The sequence below is a fragment of the Panthera onca genome, chromosome E2, assembly GCF_046562875.1.
Source record: "Panthera onca isolate mPanOnc1 chromosome E2, mPanOnc1 haplotype 2, whole genome shotgun sequence".
Classification (NCBI taxonomy): Eukaryota; Metazoa; Chordata; class Mammalia; order Carnivora; family Felidae; genus Panthera; species Panthera onca.
Window position 1 is genome coordinate 30,772,018 of NC_138353.1, and position 12,964 is coordinate 30,784,981.

Sequence of the window (12,964 nt, forward strand, 5' to 3'; positions counted from 1 at the left end):
GGTTGGGTTTCACATACAGGTTTACGTGCGGTTTGGTTATTGATCCAACATAAATCCGTTTGCAGGTTGTTGTCTCAGCAGTCTTCCCTCATCCGTGTTCATATAGATCTATCTCATTTTTAAAACTCCTTTTTAGTAGTTCATAGTGTTGCTATTCCATAGTTTATTTAGCATCTGCTTCTAATGATGGGCACTTAGGCCATTTCTCACTGTAGAGAATTAAAAAACAAGTTTCAGTGAAGATCCTTCTGAGTTTATCCTTGTTCATGTGAATAAACCTTTCACTAAAATAAATACCATGAATTGGAATTGTCGAAGGATAGCTTATGTACATCCTTAGTACCTAAAATGTGGTCTATGGGTTAATAGCGTCAGCATCTCCTGAGAGCTTCTTAGAAGTACAAAATCTTGGGCCTCAGACTTACTGAATCAGAAACTGAATTTTAACAAGTTCCTTAGCAATTAGTATGTATATTAAAGTTGAGAAACACTGATGTATACATTTTAAGTTTTCATAAATACTTTAATTTGCCATCAGATATGACTATACCAGTTTACAACTGTAAATTGTATATATAAGATATATATAAGTCCCTTTTTCTCCACATCCTTTCTAATAGAACATTCTTTTCTGCATAAAGTAATTCTTTCATAGCATAAAGTAATTGATTTTTCTGTAAAGATAAAAAAGATTACTACGCCCTGAAAGTTGTGTTACAATTTTGTTCTATTTAATCAACGCATACCTGTTATAGTGTCTACTGTGTGCTTCTCATGCAAGGTAGTGGGAAGATAAGAAGAAACAAGATCCCTGAGCTCATCATGAACTTTGCATTCCGGCCAGGTAGATAGACATAATAAGAAAGGAGATAAATTATTACAGAATGTGATAAGTACTGTGAGGTAAATAAAATAACTTCTGAAATGGAGAAAACAGAAAGCACCTATTTTAGATTAGGGTGATCACTGGAGGCTGTCTTAGTTGCAGGCAATTAAATCAGTAACGTGCAGAACTGACTTCAGGTAAGGATGGAAGATGGACACAAATATAATCTCACTCTTCCTTGAAACCCCACTTACATGTCAGTGAAGAGAAAAAAAAAAATTAAGGCATTACACTTGATAAATTCCACAGACAAAAGTCCTAGTTTCTTCAACAAAGTGGGGGCAGGCAGGTAAAGAGGCTATCCAAAACCCATGGCTCTCAGCCAGACATGATTCTGTGCCCGGTCCTGCCACCATTTAGGATTGTCACTGCTTTGAGCATGTCACTAGCATCTAGTAGGTAGAGGGCACGGGGGTATAGACAGCCCTGCACAATAAAGAACTATGCAGTTCAAAATACCAACAGTGCCGAGATTGAAAACTCTGCTGTAACCTAAAAGATTTAAGAGTCCTTAACTGCTTACATTGTGGGGGTCTTATTTCATTCCTGGTTGAAACAAACAGCCCAGGGGATTTTTTAAAATTATCTTTTTTAGATAATAGTAAATTTGAATATCAAGTATTAAGGAAGTATTATTTGCCTTTCTTGGGGCTGATAATGGTTATTTTTTTAAAGGAGGCTTTGTCTTTTATATATCGCTAAAAGAGCCCCACATCGAGGGTAGAGATTACTTAAGTAAATAAACTTTAAAAGGGGGGTGGGTATCTGACTGGCCTAGTCAGAGGTGAGTGCAGCTCTTGATCTTGGGATTGTGAGTTTTAGCCCCACGTTGGTGGTAGAGATGACTTAAATAAATACATTTTAAAAATTAATAAATAAAAGATAGTCATATTTGTTCATGAAATGATTGGTGTCTTAGATTTACTTCAAAATAATATAGAAGAAAAAAAATAATAACATAGAAGGTTGGGGAGTGAACAGGGTATAGATGAAACAAAATTGACCATGAGCTGATAATTATTAAAGTTGGATGACAGGACACTGTGATCCTTCATATTTCTCCATCTGTTTTTGACTATGCTTAATTCCATAATTAAAAAGTAAATAGGCATAAACCCTCAAAAGAAGAGAGAGAATGGGAGAGGAAATAGCAACACAGTTTTGGAACCTGGAAGCAAATAGGTGAGTGGTGACTAACTCAACCAACCAGAGAGAGTTGAATCTTAGGTCAGCAGTAGGAAAAGGCAACGACCGACTGGTTTGCTGCACAGATTACCCAAAAGTTTCAGCTTGTGACATATCAGGAACCTCTGAAAGTAGGTGTAAAGGACAGAGGTTTTGACTACAAGTGGTTTAAACAGAGTTCAGATTGCTAAATATCCTCTTCAGTTCTGTGTCATCAGGATGAAAAATGACTTAAAGTTTGTTCTCTAGGGAGAGTGAAGTGGAGGGTCTCTGGGTTGCATTGGTAGTTGAGGTATGGAGCTCCTAAATGGGGACCGAATGAATGTATGTATATTGAACAATGTCATACTCAAGGAAGAAAACTAAAGAATTTTCTTTGCGGAGTCTGATCAGGGCAAAACCTAACAATATGAAGGATAACAGCAGATTGCCCTTCAGTGAGTCCCGTCAGACCATCTGTGTCAACTTTTTGGTCTGTCTCAAATATGAGCAAACAACCAAGGATACCAGACACCCGAGGAAAGTTTCCAACATGAGAGGTGGAGACGAGAAACAAACCATCTAAATGAACTCGGAGGAAATAAAGACTATGCAAGGAAAAGAACTTTTTTAAACCAGCATTAATATCTTTAAAGATACTTCAAATATACTGTGATTTTGGAGGAAGAATAAGGTGCTGTAGAAATAGTCAAGCACAACAGATCTCGTGTAAATTATAAATTAGCATGTAGCAGAAGTGAAAAAGTAAATAGGATTATGTGATGAAATCTGAAGCAGTTTTGTTAAAGAGAAGTTTATATGGAATATCTACATGTTTTATTAGGAAAACTTAAGTATGTATATTTTTAATTATGCACTGGTTTCCAAATTAGAGTGAGGAGGACTCTGGAATATAGAACAGTATTAACATAGAACAGAATAGCAATTTAAGGTGGAGGGCATTAATTAGTACCAACAAGAGATACTACACAGTAATAAAATGACTGATCCATAAAAGGAGATATAACAAGTATGAACTTTATACACCAAACAAAACAGTCTCAAAATATAAAGGCAAAATTGCCAATATTGTCAGAAGAAATGGACAGGCCACAGCATGCTTCTGTTTACCGTTGTGGTAAGATTCCTGGCTGGTAGAGGACAGCAAGGAAAAGAGATACGAGATAGAAATTGAAAGGAATCAAAACTGTTTTTTTAGTAATTGTTAAAAATTGTGAGTGAAACAACTCAAGCATCATTGAGTTTAATAGGTAGGTGGTGGTATGCAGTGATACTCATACAGTAGATTTTTAACAGCAGTTAAAATGGATAAATTACAGCCTTGTGAGTCAGCAAGTATTAAATCTCAAAAAAATACCAAAGTAATCAATAATTTGCAGAATTCCATGTGAAATACAATGTCTGTAAACTTAAATATTTCTCCGACCTAAGAATACAAAGAGGCATGGAATGAAAAGACAAATTCAGGGTAGTGATTATCTCTGGGAAGGAAGGAGTGAATTGAACTTCAACTATGCGTATTCATTTCCTTTAATAAAATACTGACCAAATATGGAATATGCTAAGGTTAAGAGTAGGAATATATTTTCTGTAGTTTTGAAATATTTCAGGGGCGCCTGGCTGGCTCAGTTAGTAGAACATGTGACTCTTGATCTTGGGGTTGTAAGTTTGAGCCCTCTGTTTGGTGTAGAGATTACTTTAAAATAGTAAAAGAAAAAGAAATATTTCACAACAAAAGTATCACATAAAATGAATATAGCTCTCTTAATCAGGAATCCACAATGACTAAACCTAATGCAGTTTTGAAAATCAAGAGGCCAAAGCTTATTTTGTAACTAAAGAAACTGAAAGCAAAGCAGAGGTACAGGTTTTAGCTTTTGGTTTTTACATTTGGAAAACAAATAATGTGTTTTAGAACAAATGGAAATTACAGTGATTAATTTCAGATACAGAATTATTGGGTGTTTGTGGGGAACTATTAATATGTGTGTATAATCATCATGTTAACTTACCTTGCGATTGGGTCAGTATTGTTACCATTAATATATTTTTTTTTAAACATTTTTTTTTTTTTTTTTGAGAGACAGAGACAAAGCGTGAGCAGGGGAGGGGCAGAGAGAGAAGGAGACATAGAATCTGAAGCAGGCTCCAGGCTCTGAGCTGTCAGCACAGAGCCCGACGCGGGGCTCGAACCCACAAACCATGAAATCATGACCTGAGCCAAAGTCGGAGGCTTAACCAACTGAGCCGCCCAGGCGCCCCATGTTACCATTAATATTTTAAAGATCTCTATACAGCCTGCACAGACCTCTGAAAGTCTCCAGAAATTTCTTGTGTTGAAAAAAATGTGCCAAATTGCAAATCTTTCTACAGATTATCCCTGATATCACGTGTCCTTCTCATTTTAACAGGCCTGTCAGCCCCAGTACCCAGGGGTCGAAAAGGGAAGAAAGTAAAGACTCAAACAAGCTCATTTGATATACAGAAAGCAGAATGGCTTCGAAAATATAATCCTGAGCAGCTACTTCAAGATGAAGGATACAAAAAACATATAAAACATCACTGTAATAAGTAGGTAGTAGGGTATTTTTAACACAACTCTTTAGAAGTTTATATTTCTGAATTTATTAAAAATCTTAAAACATGCTGATTTTGAGTACAGAGACAGTGTGGTCTAGGACCAATCCTAATCTTAATCTTACAGGGTATCCTTCAGCAAATCATGGTATATACCTCTTGTGTCACTGTTTTCATCAACAGAGAGAGAAATAAAACTGGCCTCCAAATGATCTCATTATATCTTACTTGGATATTAAATAATGATGATTGTGAAGATTTTGGAGAAACCTGTTTTATATATATGGTAGTAATGAGATTTATTTAATCAGAAGTAATTACTTAATTACAAAAATTCTGTGTACAAATTCTTTTCCAATTTTAACCTCATGGATGAATTTTCTTTAATGATTAATATCTTTGTGTCTTTTGATTTCCTTTCCCTCATTTTAGGGTTTTGCTTCGTGTAAGAATGCTGTATTATCTAAAGCAAGAAGTCATTGGAAATGAGTGTCAGAAAGTATTTGATGGAGTTGATGCAAGGTAAATTAATTAAATAACCTGTTGATATTTTCAGTAATATACTGAAAATAGCAAAAATTCTATGACCAGAAAACTGTCTATCAAAGTGGCTGCTTACTCAGTGAAGTTCACAAGAAGAAAATTCTACCAAATTTACAGAATTCACCCTTGCCAGTTTGTTGCCTTTCCTCTGTTAGTCTCAATCTGGCTCTGTCACTAATAGCAGTATCAGTCATCATCATCATCATCATCACCATCATCACCATCATCATCTGGCTCTGTCACAACAACAACAGCAGCCGCAAGCTTCCTGCCACCAAATCTAAAACTGAACCTTCCCTGTGTTCATTCTTTCTTTTTCCCTCCTAACCCAGTGGAAGAATGGTGACTGACTTTTATCCACATATGATCTGTCCGACACCCTGGTCTCTTTGTTCCTTATTCTACTTCTCTCTTCTTCCTGAAATGCTGTCTTCTTTAATTTTTTTGTAATACTGTCTTCTGTAGGCATTCATGCAACTATACCCACCCGGTTGTCCTTTTTCCTCAGCGCTCTGTCCCTCACCCACAATGCTGCAGCCACACTGGTGTTTCTGTTCCTCCAGCACGTCAGGCTCACTCTGTGCTGTGCCTCCTGGTACACTCTTACACCTCAGCTTTCCCAGAACTGTCTCTTCAGGTCATTCAGGCCTCCATTCAGCGTCTACCTCCTCAGATAGGCCTTCCCTGGCCTCCCTAGCTAAAGCAAGCCTAGCAGTCACTCGCTACTACGTAACCTTACTTTATCTCATTCATAATGCCTATGAAATGCTTATTAGAGTCATGTTTATTTGTCTGTCTTTCTCTTCCCACTACAGTTTAAGCTGCTTGAAGGTTAAACATGCTATCTGTCGTATTGATCATTTTTTCACAGCCCCTAGAATCTGGGACATAATAACACCCAATACATATTTGTTGACCAAGTGACCCCTCTTTTCCCTTGGCCTCCACTTGTGGAGAAACTGTGATCTGTGAATTATCCCTACATTTCCTCTTTCATTAATCTCCCCCTGGCCCCCAACTTCTCATTTGGATTTTAACATATTTGTATCTCCCTCAGCATAGATCCAGGCACACACACACACACACACGCACGCACGCACGCACGCACACACACACACAGTGCTTTTGGACCTGTGTCTCCTCACGCTACTGTATTATCACTCTCCTTGATTTCTGTGTTGGTGTCTCCTTTTTCTGCTCTCCCATTTCCTACGCACTCCCCCACAGCTCAGCTTCCACCCGCTCTCTTCTGCCTGCCCACTCGTCCACTAGTAAGCTTGCTGCTGAACACACGGATGTACCCTACTGCTTATCTGACTTCACCTTTGTTGGCCACTGCCTCCTTAAAATGTGTCTGTAGCAGCATTCACCTGGATGTGTTCTTTCTAGCTTCTTTCTGCTTATTGTTCTGCAGGCTCCTCTTCACCCCTCTTAAATGCCTTCTCATAGGCCCTCTTGTCACCTCCTTTTCTTGGATGCTGTCTCTCTTCTGTGGTGTCAGGTGTTTTTTAAATTTTTTTTTAAGTTTTATTTATTTAAGTAATCTGTATGTCCCATGTGGGGCTCAAACTCACGACCCCAAGATCAAGAGTTGCCCACTCTTGCAACTGCCCCATCAGGTGCCCCATCAGTTTTTGTTTTTATACTAAGGGTCTTCCAGATCTATCTCCAGTTCACATCTCTCTCCTGAACTTCAGGTCCACATTTCTCACAGGTGCCATGATTACCAACGCCTCCAGGCTTTTGCACTCTTGCTGGAACATTCCCTTTCCCCCTTTCCTCCATTCTCCGGGCTCTTCCTGCTCAGCTGGCATCACCTCAGCCTCCAGGTCAGGCACGTACCCAGAGGACCCTGTCACACCATTCACCATGCAGTAGTGCAGGTACCTCTTCATGAGGGCAGGAAGTGTCTGCCTTATTATTGCTATTATTGGCACTTAATGAGTGCTGTTTAAATATATTTTGAATGAGTGATCTGGCCTGGGGAAGTTAAAGACAGTTTTATGCAAGAGACAGCATGTGAACTGAATCTTTAAAAACAGAAATCAACAACAGGAGCACATGCACCTCATTATGGTCCTTTCCCTAGCAGTGAACAAACACTTAACATCCATTTGTCACTTAAAATCAAACACAGGGTAGGTATATGCTCTTTACAAGTAGGAAATCTTTCTACCTCCGATGCTTGTCACAGTGTTCTGAGCTTAGAGTGCCACCTGATGGTTGGTGAGGGGAACTACCTGACCCTCTTAAATTCTTTCCTCCTGCCTTCATCTTTTGGTTCTCACACTTTTTAGTCCTGGTCAGGAAATGAATCAAAAATAAATATCTTCTGTAACTGTATTTTTCCTCATCATTTTTTCAACTTTGACCAAATCACGGGAAAATCATTCTTTCTCTATTTTTCTTCATTAAGCTAGAAAATACTGTGATTGCAGCCCTTCTGGGTTTTTTTAAAGAAGATTAGAGGTAATAATGTTACTTAAGTGCAGATAATTTCCTTTAAGAATCTAGAGAAAGGTCTACATCCTTTTCTCCATATTCCTTGGGTTAAAACTTTTTTCTGCTGGCAAAAGATTTATGAAAAATAAAAAGTAATTTCCTATCCACTTTTCATGGTTTTTAAAAAATGTTTTTGAGAGAGAGAGCCAGAGCATGAGGTGGGAGGGGCAAAAAGAGAGGGGGATAGAGGATCCAAAGTGGGCTCTGTGCTGACAGCAGATAGCCCAACGCAGGGCTCAAACTCACAAACTGTGAGATCATGTTCTGAACCAAAGTCAGGCACTTAGTGACTGAACCACCCAAGCACCACAGAAAATGGCAAGTTTTTGATTCATAATTTGATTAAAACATTCAAAGTGCTATTTGTATGCTATATATAACTATCATGCCTAAAAAATGACAATATAATAAAGGACTAAAAACTATAATAAATCCGTTCCGTGAATGCTGTGGTAATATAGCTGTTTTCAGGAATATGAAACAACTACTAAAGAGCATTTTTAATTTTGCAAACATAATTTCCTTTGCTTATCATGTGAAATTACTACTCTCCCAGAAACCTTTTATAAGTAATACATACAACACCACTAAAAAGGAAAATCTGCCATACATGGAAGGACTGAAATGTTTACTTATTTACCATAGTGATTCAAGCCATTGTCTCCCTTAGCCTAACATACAACTTATGTCTGACAGGAATTAGCAAATAAATGTCATTAATTTTCACACACAAGCATCATTCTTGTATTTTATTCAACAAAGAAGATGGAGATTGGATAGGATAAATTATTTCAGGAAATCAAATAATTCTAGTTGAGAATTTCTCTGTTTGACGTTCGTCATTTATCAGTTTTCAAAGAATCAGATACGATAAAACGTAATGAAAATGAAGTAGAATTTCATCTTGCCTCGGCACCAAAATTTCATAAGTTAATTAACAAAGACCTATATGGATATATTTGAAAAAGTGAGGAGTTTCCTACTTACAAATAATTTGTGTAGCCCAAGGTCATTTGTAAGTTGGTTGTCTTTGGAAACTCAAAATAACGTTTCATATAGAAATAAATTGATAGGGGCTTCTGAGTGGTTCAGTTGGTTGAGTGTCCAACTCTTGATTTTGGCTCAGGTCATGATCTCACAGTTTGTGAGATCAAGCCCTGTGTCAGGCTGTGTACTGACAGCATTGAGCCTGCTTGGGATTCTCTCTCTGCCCCTCTCCTGCTTTCTCTCTCTCTCTCCCAAAATAGATAAATAAACTTAAAAAAAAAAAAAAAAGAAAGAAACTGATAAATGGTCAATATGTTCCCGGGCTAGTTCACAAGAACCCAATATTTAACCACTAATATAGTGGAAATAAAGGACAATGGCCATGAAAACAAAAGGCTTCTAAGTCTTATGAGTAAATAAAACATGAAAATGGGGGCACCTGGATGACTCAGTTGGTTAAGCATCTGACTCTTAATTTTGTCTCAGGTCATGATCTTGCAGTTCTTGGGTTTGAGCCCCACATCGGGCTCTGAACTGACAGCATGGAGCCTGCTTGGGATTCTCCCTCTCTCTTTCCTTTTGCTCCTCCTCTCTCTCTCTTTCAAAATAAATAAATAAATACTTAAAAAAGAAAAAAAAAAACAACTTTCCATTTTCCTTTACTTGTAAGCAATGCTTAATTTTTCAGTGGGATTTTCTTACCAATAGCAGTCCAGAAGAGATATGACTTGTTTTGCAGCCCAAAGCAATTAATTTGCCCTTCTAGGGCCTCAGTCTGCTGGTGTACAAAATGAAATACTTGAGCCAGCTGATTTTTGTCAGGCTGTTTGCTGACATAAGATTCTACTTTCCCATAAAACATTTTGTTTGTATCTAAAGGAAATCAGTGGAAAGAATATGCTTCGTTAAGAGTAAAGTAAACCTGTTGAAACATTTCTTCTGTTGAGTTTAGGAATATTAATTCATTTTATGCTAACTATGTTGTGCGATTTTGTAATTTTTATCGGTGGCAATTATGGAAAACAAAAAGATCAATGAAATGAAATCTTAACATCTTTTCCTAAAAACCATAATGCTGTTTACAAACTAGGTAAAGTTTTGCCTCCTCTTTAACTTGTTTGTAATCATTCATAGTGCCATATCGTGATTTCTTTTTTAAAGTGACATTGATGTTTGGGTCCCAGAACCAGACCACTCAGAAGTTCCTGCTGAATGGTGGGATTTTGATGCTGATAAGTCCCTTCTTATTGGAGTTTTTAAACATGGTAAGTGAGAAGTAAGGTAGGTAGAGTCGTCTTCTGTGTATAATATAATTCAACTAGTTCTCAGTTTGATTTCCACCTACAGCTTTATTCCAGAAACACTCATATTATTATCAATATCAGGTACAGCATACACCACCAAATTATGTCTGTCAGTCACTACACTTCTTCATGAAAGGGTGGCAGAAGTCTCACATAACTTCCCCTCAGGAAGAGTTCTTAGGTCAAGTGTGTTCTGTGTGATCAGTTTTCCTCTTTTCACTTTAACTGATAAATTTAATCTAAAGTTTTAAATATACACATGCCAGATCATGTAATTTGTGATAATTTCTGGAAAACATGCTTAATGTATATCATTTTAATATATAGTCCATTTAGTCCAGGAACATTATCTACCATAAATGTGTGGAATGCTTATATTTATACATCTTTTTTCTTTTTATCCTTTTTACTTTCACAATTGGTGATCCCTCCAGGTTATGAAAAATATAACACTATCCGAGCAGACCCAGCATTATGCTTCTTGGAAAGAGTGGGAAAACCTGATGAGAAAGCAGTTGCTGCAGAACAGAGGGCAAATGATTATATGGATGGGTATGTGCACTTCAGGGTCTTGGTTTCTCCATGTATCTCTATCAACATCACATATTCTGTCAGTGATGTTTATCTTTAAGTAAGTAAACTTTCCGAGTTTACAATCGGAAAGAACTAATGATACTCTGATAAGTTAGTGCTTATCCAACAGTATGATCAAGGAAGAGGCTGGACCTGCCCCATACCCATTCTTGTGATGAGTCCTTCATTTTTCCATTCTTAATGGTCATGGCCATTAAGGCCATAAAATTCTGAGGGCATAAGAGGAAAGAAGACAGCTAAGAATATTACAGTTGAAGAGAAATATGATGTTGTTCATTGTAACAAGTAAGGGCCTTTACCATCTTTGTTTTCTTACCAAAAGAGAAAAGTAAGAGACTATGTTGAGGTTAATATTACCACATTTAAAAGTGAACTTGGTAGTAAGAGTCCATTAGAGGTAGCTTTCTTCTGACTTGCCATAGAACCACCTTCATGCTGTGGCTTCGAGTCCTCAGGCTAAAGAACAGAAATTTCAGTCTGAAAACGCACTAAAAGGTCCTTGCAACAAGACTCCCATTTGTCCCATCAAGAGAAGTTTTAAGTCCAGTACAGTAATTGTGGCATCTGTTGGTATTTTAACAGGGATGTGGAAGATCCAGAATACAAACCTGCCCCAGCTATCTTTAAAGATGATATGGAGGTACGCTTTGGATCCTATTATAAAATCCTCAATTCTAGTTACTCCATGGTTTCTTTTGTTTGCTGTTTCTTTCTTTCATGTTTTCCTTATACCTAATTCTGTTCTTCAGAAGAGCAGCTAAGTTAGTGATCCACTTAGGTTGACAGACATCACAAATAATCATTCAGAATTTGCCTGATCTCCCTTCTAGACAAGCTGGAGGCTGGCGTGGACGTGTGGATGAAGTGGAGCTTGCCCACGTGCTGCAGTGCTAGGAACTAAGAAGCACGGTGTTGGGGCAGAAATCCCAAAGCAGAGAGTGACAAGTAGATACTAAAAGTACACGGCAACAGATAGAAACTATACCCACATAAAGGGTTTAAAGTAGAAGGTAGAGAGGAGAGGAATTCTGAGCTGGGAAAACATAGTTCTATGTGTTCTGTTTATAGAAAGTCAAAAGGAAGAAGCAGAGTTGGTGAAAATACAGAAAAGAGTCTGTGGATTGGGGGAAGTGATGTTAAAAAGGATGAGGAATTCTGTAGTACTTAACAAGGGCATGGTAAAGGACTAGATGGTGTGGTAACTGTCAGGTAAGGTGTGTTGGTCTTTGTGGCCAAGGGGCTTGGATATTGATGGCAGTATGAGGACAAGTGAGAGTGAGGGCCAGAGTGTGGCAGTGAGAATGGAAATCCTATACTAAATGAAAACCCTCAGAGGAAAGCACTCTCTGACAAACAGCACCGAGAAACAGTGTGGACTCTGGATAGGGAAAAAAATTGTTTCCCCTGAGAATTCATTAGCCATAGGCCTGCTTTCTCTTGAGTTTATGGTTTGATTTCTTTTACATCACCTGCATGGTCCAGGAACTCTCGAGCCAAAAATGTGACATAAAAGGATCCCAAGCTGTAATACCCCTGAGATACCTAGTAGAAACATAAAGAAAAAGAATTATGGAAAAAAAACAGCTTCAGTGTAGACTATACTTGGTCCTGAAGATAAAACCCTCTGTGAAATGAGGTCAAAATCCAAAAATTTTAAAAATATGAGGAACAATTTACCGGGAGTAAATGTTAGCAAATACAACAAAGAACAGGATTAGACCTCTAAGAACTTCTGATATAGATCTATTAAAATAGAAAATAAGTAATTTTTAAATGGTTAAAGACATTAAAGAAAGATCCAAGAATAAAAGAAAGATGGATCTGATTTTAAAAGAATAGGGACATATGGAAAAAGAATTATGTAAAACTTGAGAAGTGGAAAATACAGTCATTAGAAGTTAAAACTCAACAAATAGGTTAAACATTGTGCTGGAGAGGCAGATTAGACCCAGATCTTGAGAGAAGACATTATTTAGAAAATAGATATGAGGAAAGGATCCACAGTGCGGCACAATGGCTCAGTTTAGCCCAATCAGGAGAGAGAGACCACATAGCAATTTGAACAGGGAAGGTTTGTAGAATGATTGACTGTAATCGGTGGATTAAAGTGATGAGAGATTGGCTGATAAGAAGTAAAGAGAATGCTGAAGAATGGAGGAGTGGGTACTCTTCTGAGGGCTGATGCAGAGCACCTAGGGAAGAGCCCCATGTCCAGCAGGGCTGAGATCCTCACTTTTTTGGGAGGGCATGGCCACACCTCATTGGTGGCGAAACTTGCTGGAAATCCACCCTCTGGAACTTGCCGACGTCTACCCTCCAGGGTTGCCAAGGGACCTTTTCCTGGGGAAGTGTCTCACTGGAGGCACTTCACTAGACAACCACCCAA

The 12,964-nt window shown here is 37.9% G+C and overlaps 1 protein-coding gene across 12 annotated transcripts in view; it reads left to right on the plus strand.

The window, feature by feature from the left end:
* Positions 1-12,964, plus strand: part of CHD9 (chromodomain helicase DNA binding protein 9) — a 234,466-nt gene that overhangs the window by 187,531 nt on the left and 33,971 nt on the right. For all 12 annotated transcript variants that reach the window (XM_078438705.2, XM_078438709.2, XM_078438704.2 and 9 more), the window contains 5 exons: positions 4,483-4,642; positions 5,081-5,170; positions 9,842-9,945; positions 10,419-10,536; positions 11,161-11,218. In XM_078438705.2, coding sequence (XP_078294831.2) covers positions 4,483-4,642; positions 5,081-5,170; positions 9,842-9,945; positions 10,419-10,536; positions 11,161-11,218 — 530 coding nt within the window. The remainder of the gene's footprint in view (positions 1-4,482; positions 4,643-5,080; positions 5,171-9,841; positions 9,946-10,418; positions 10,537-11,160; positions 11,219-12,964) is intronic.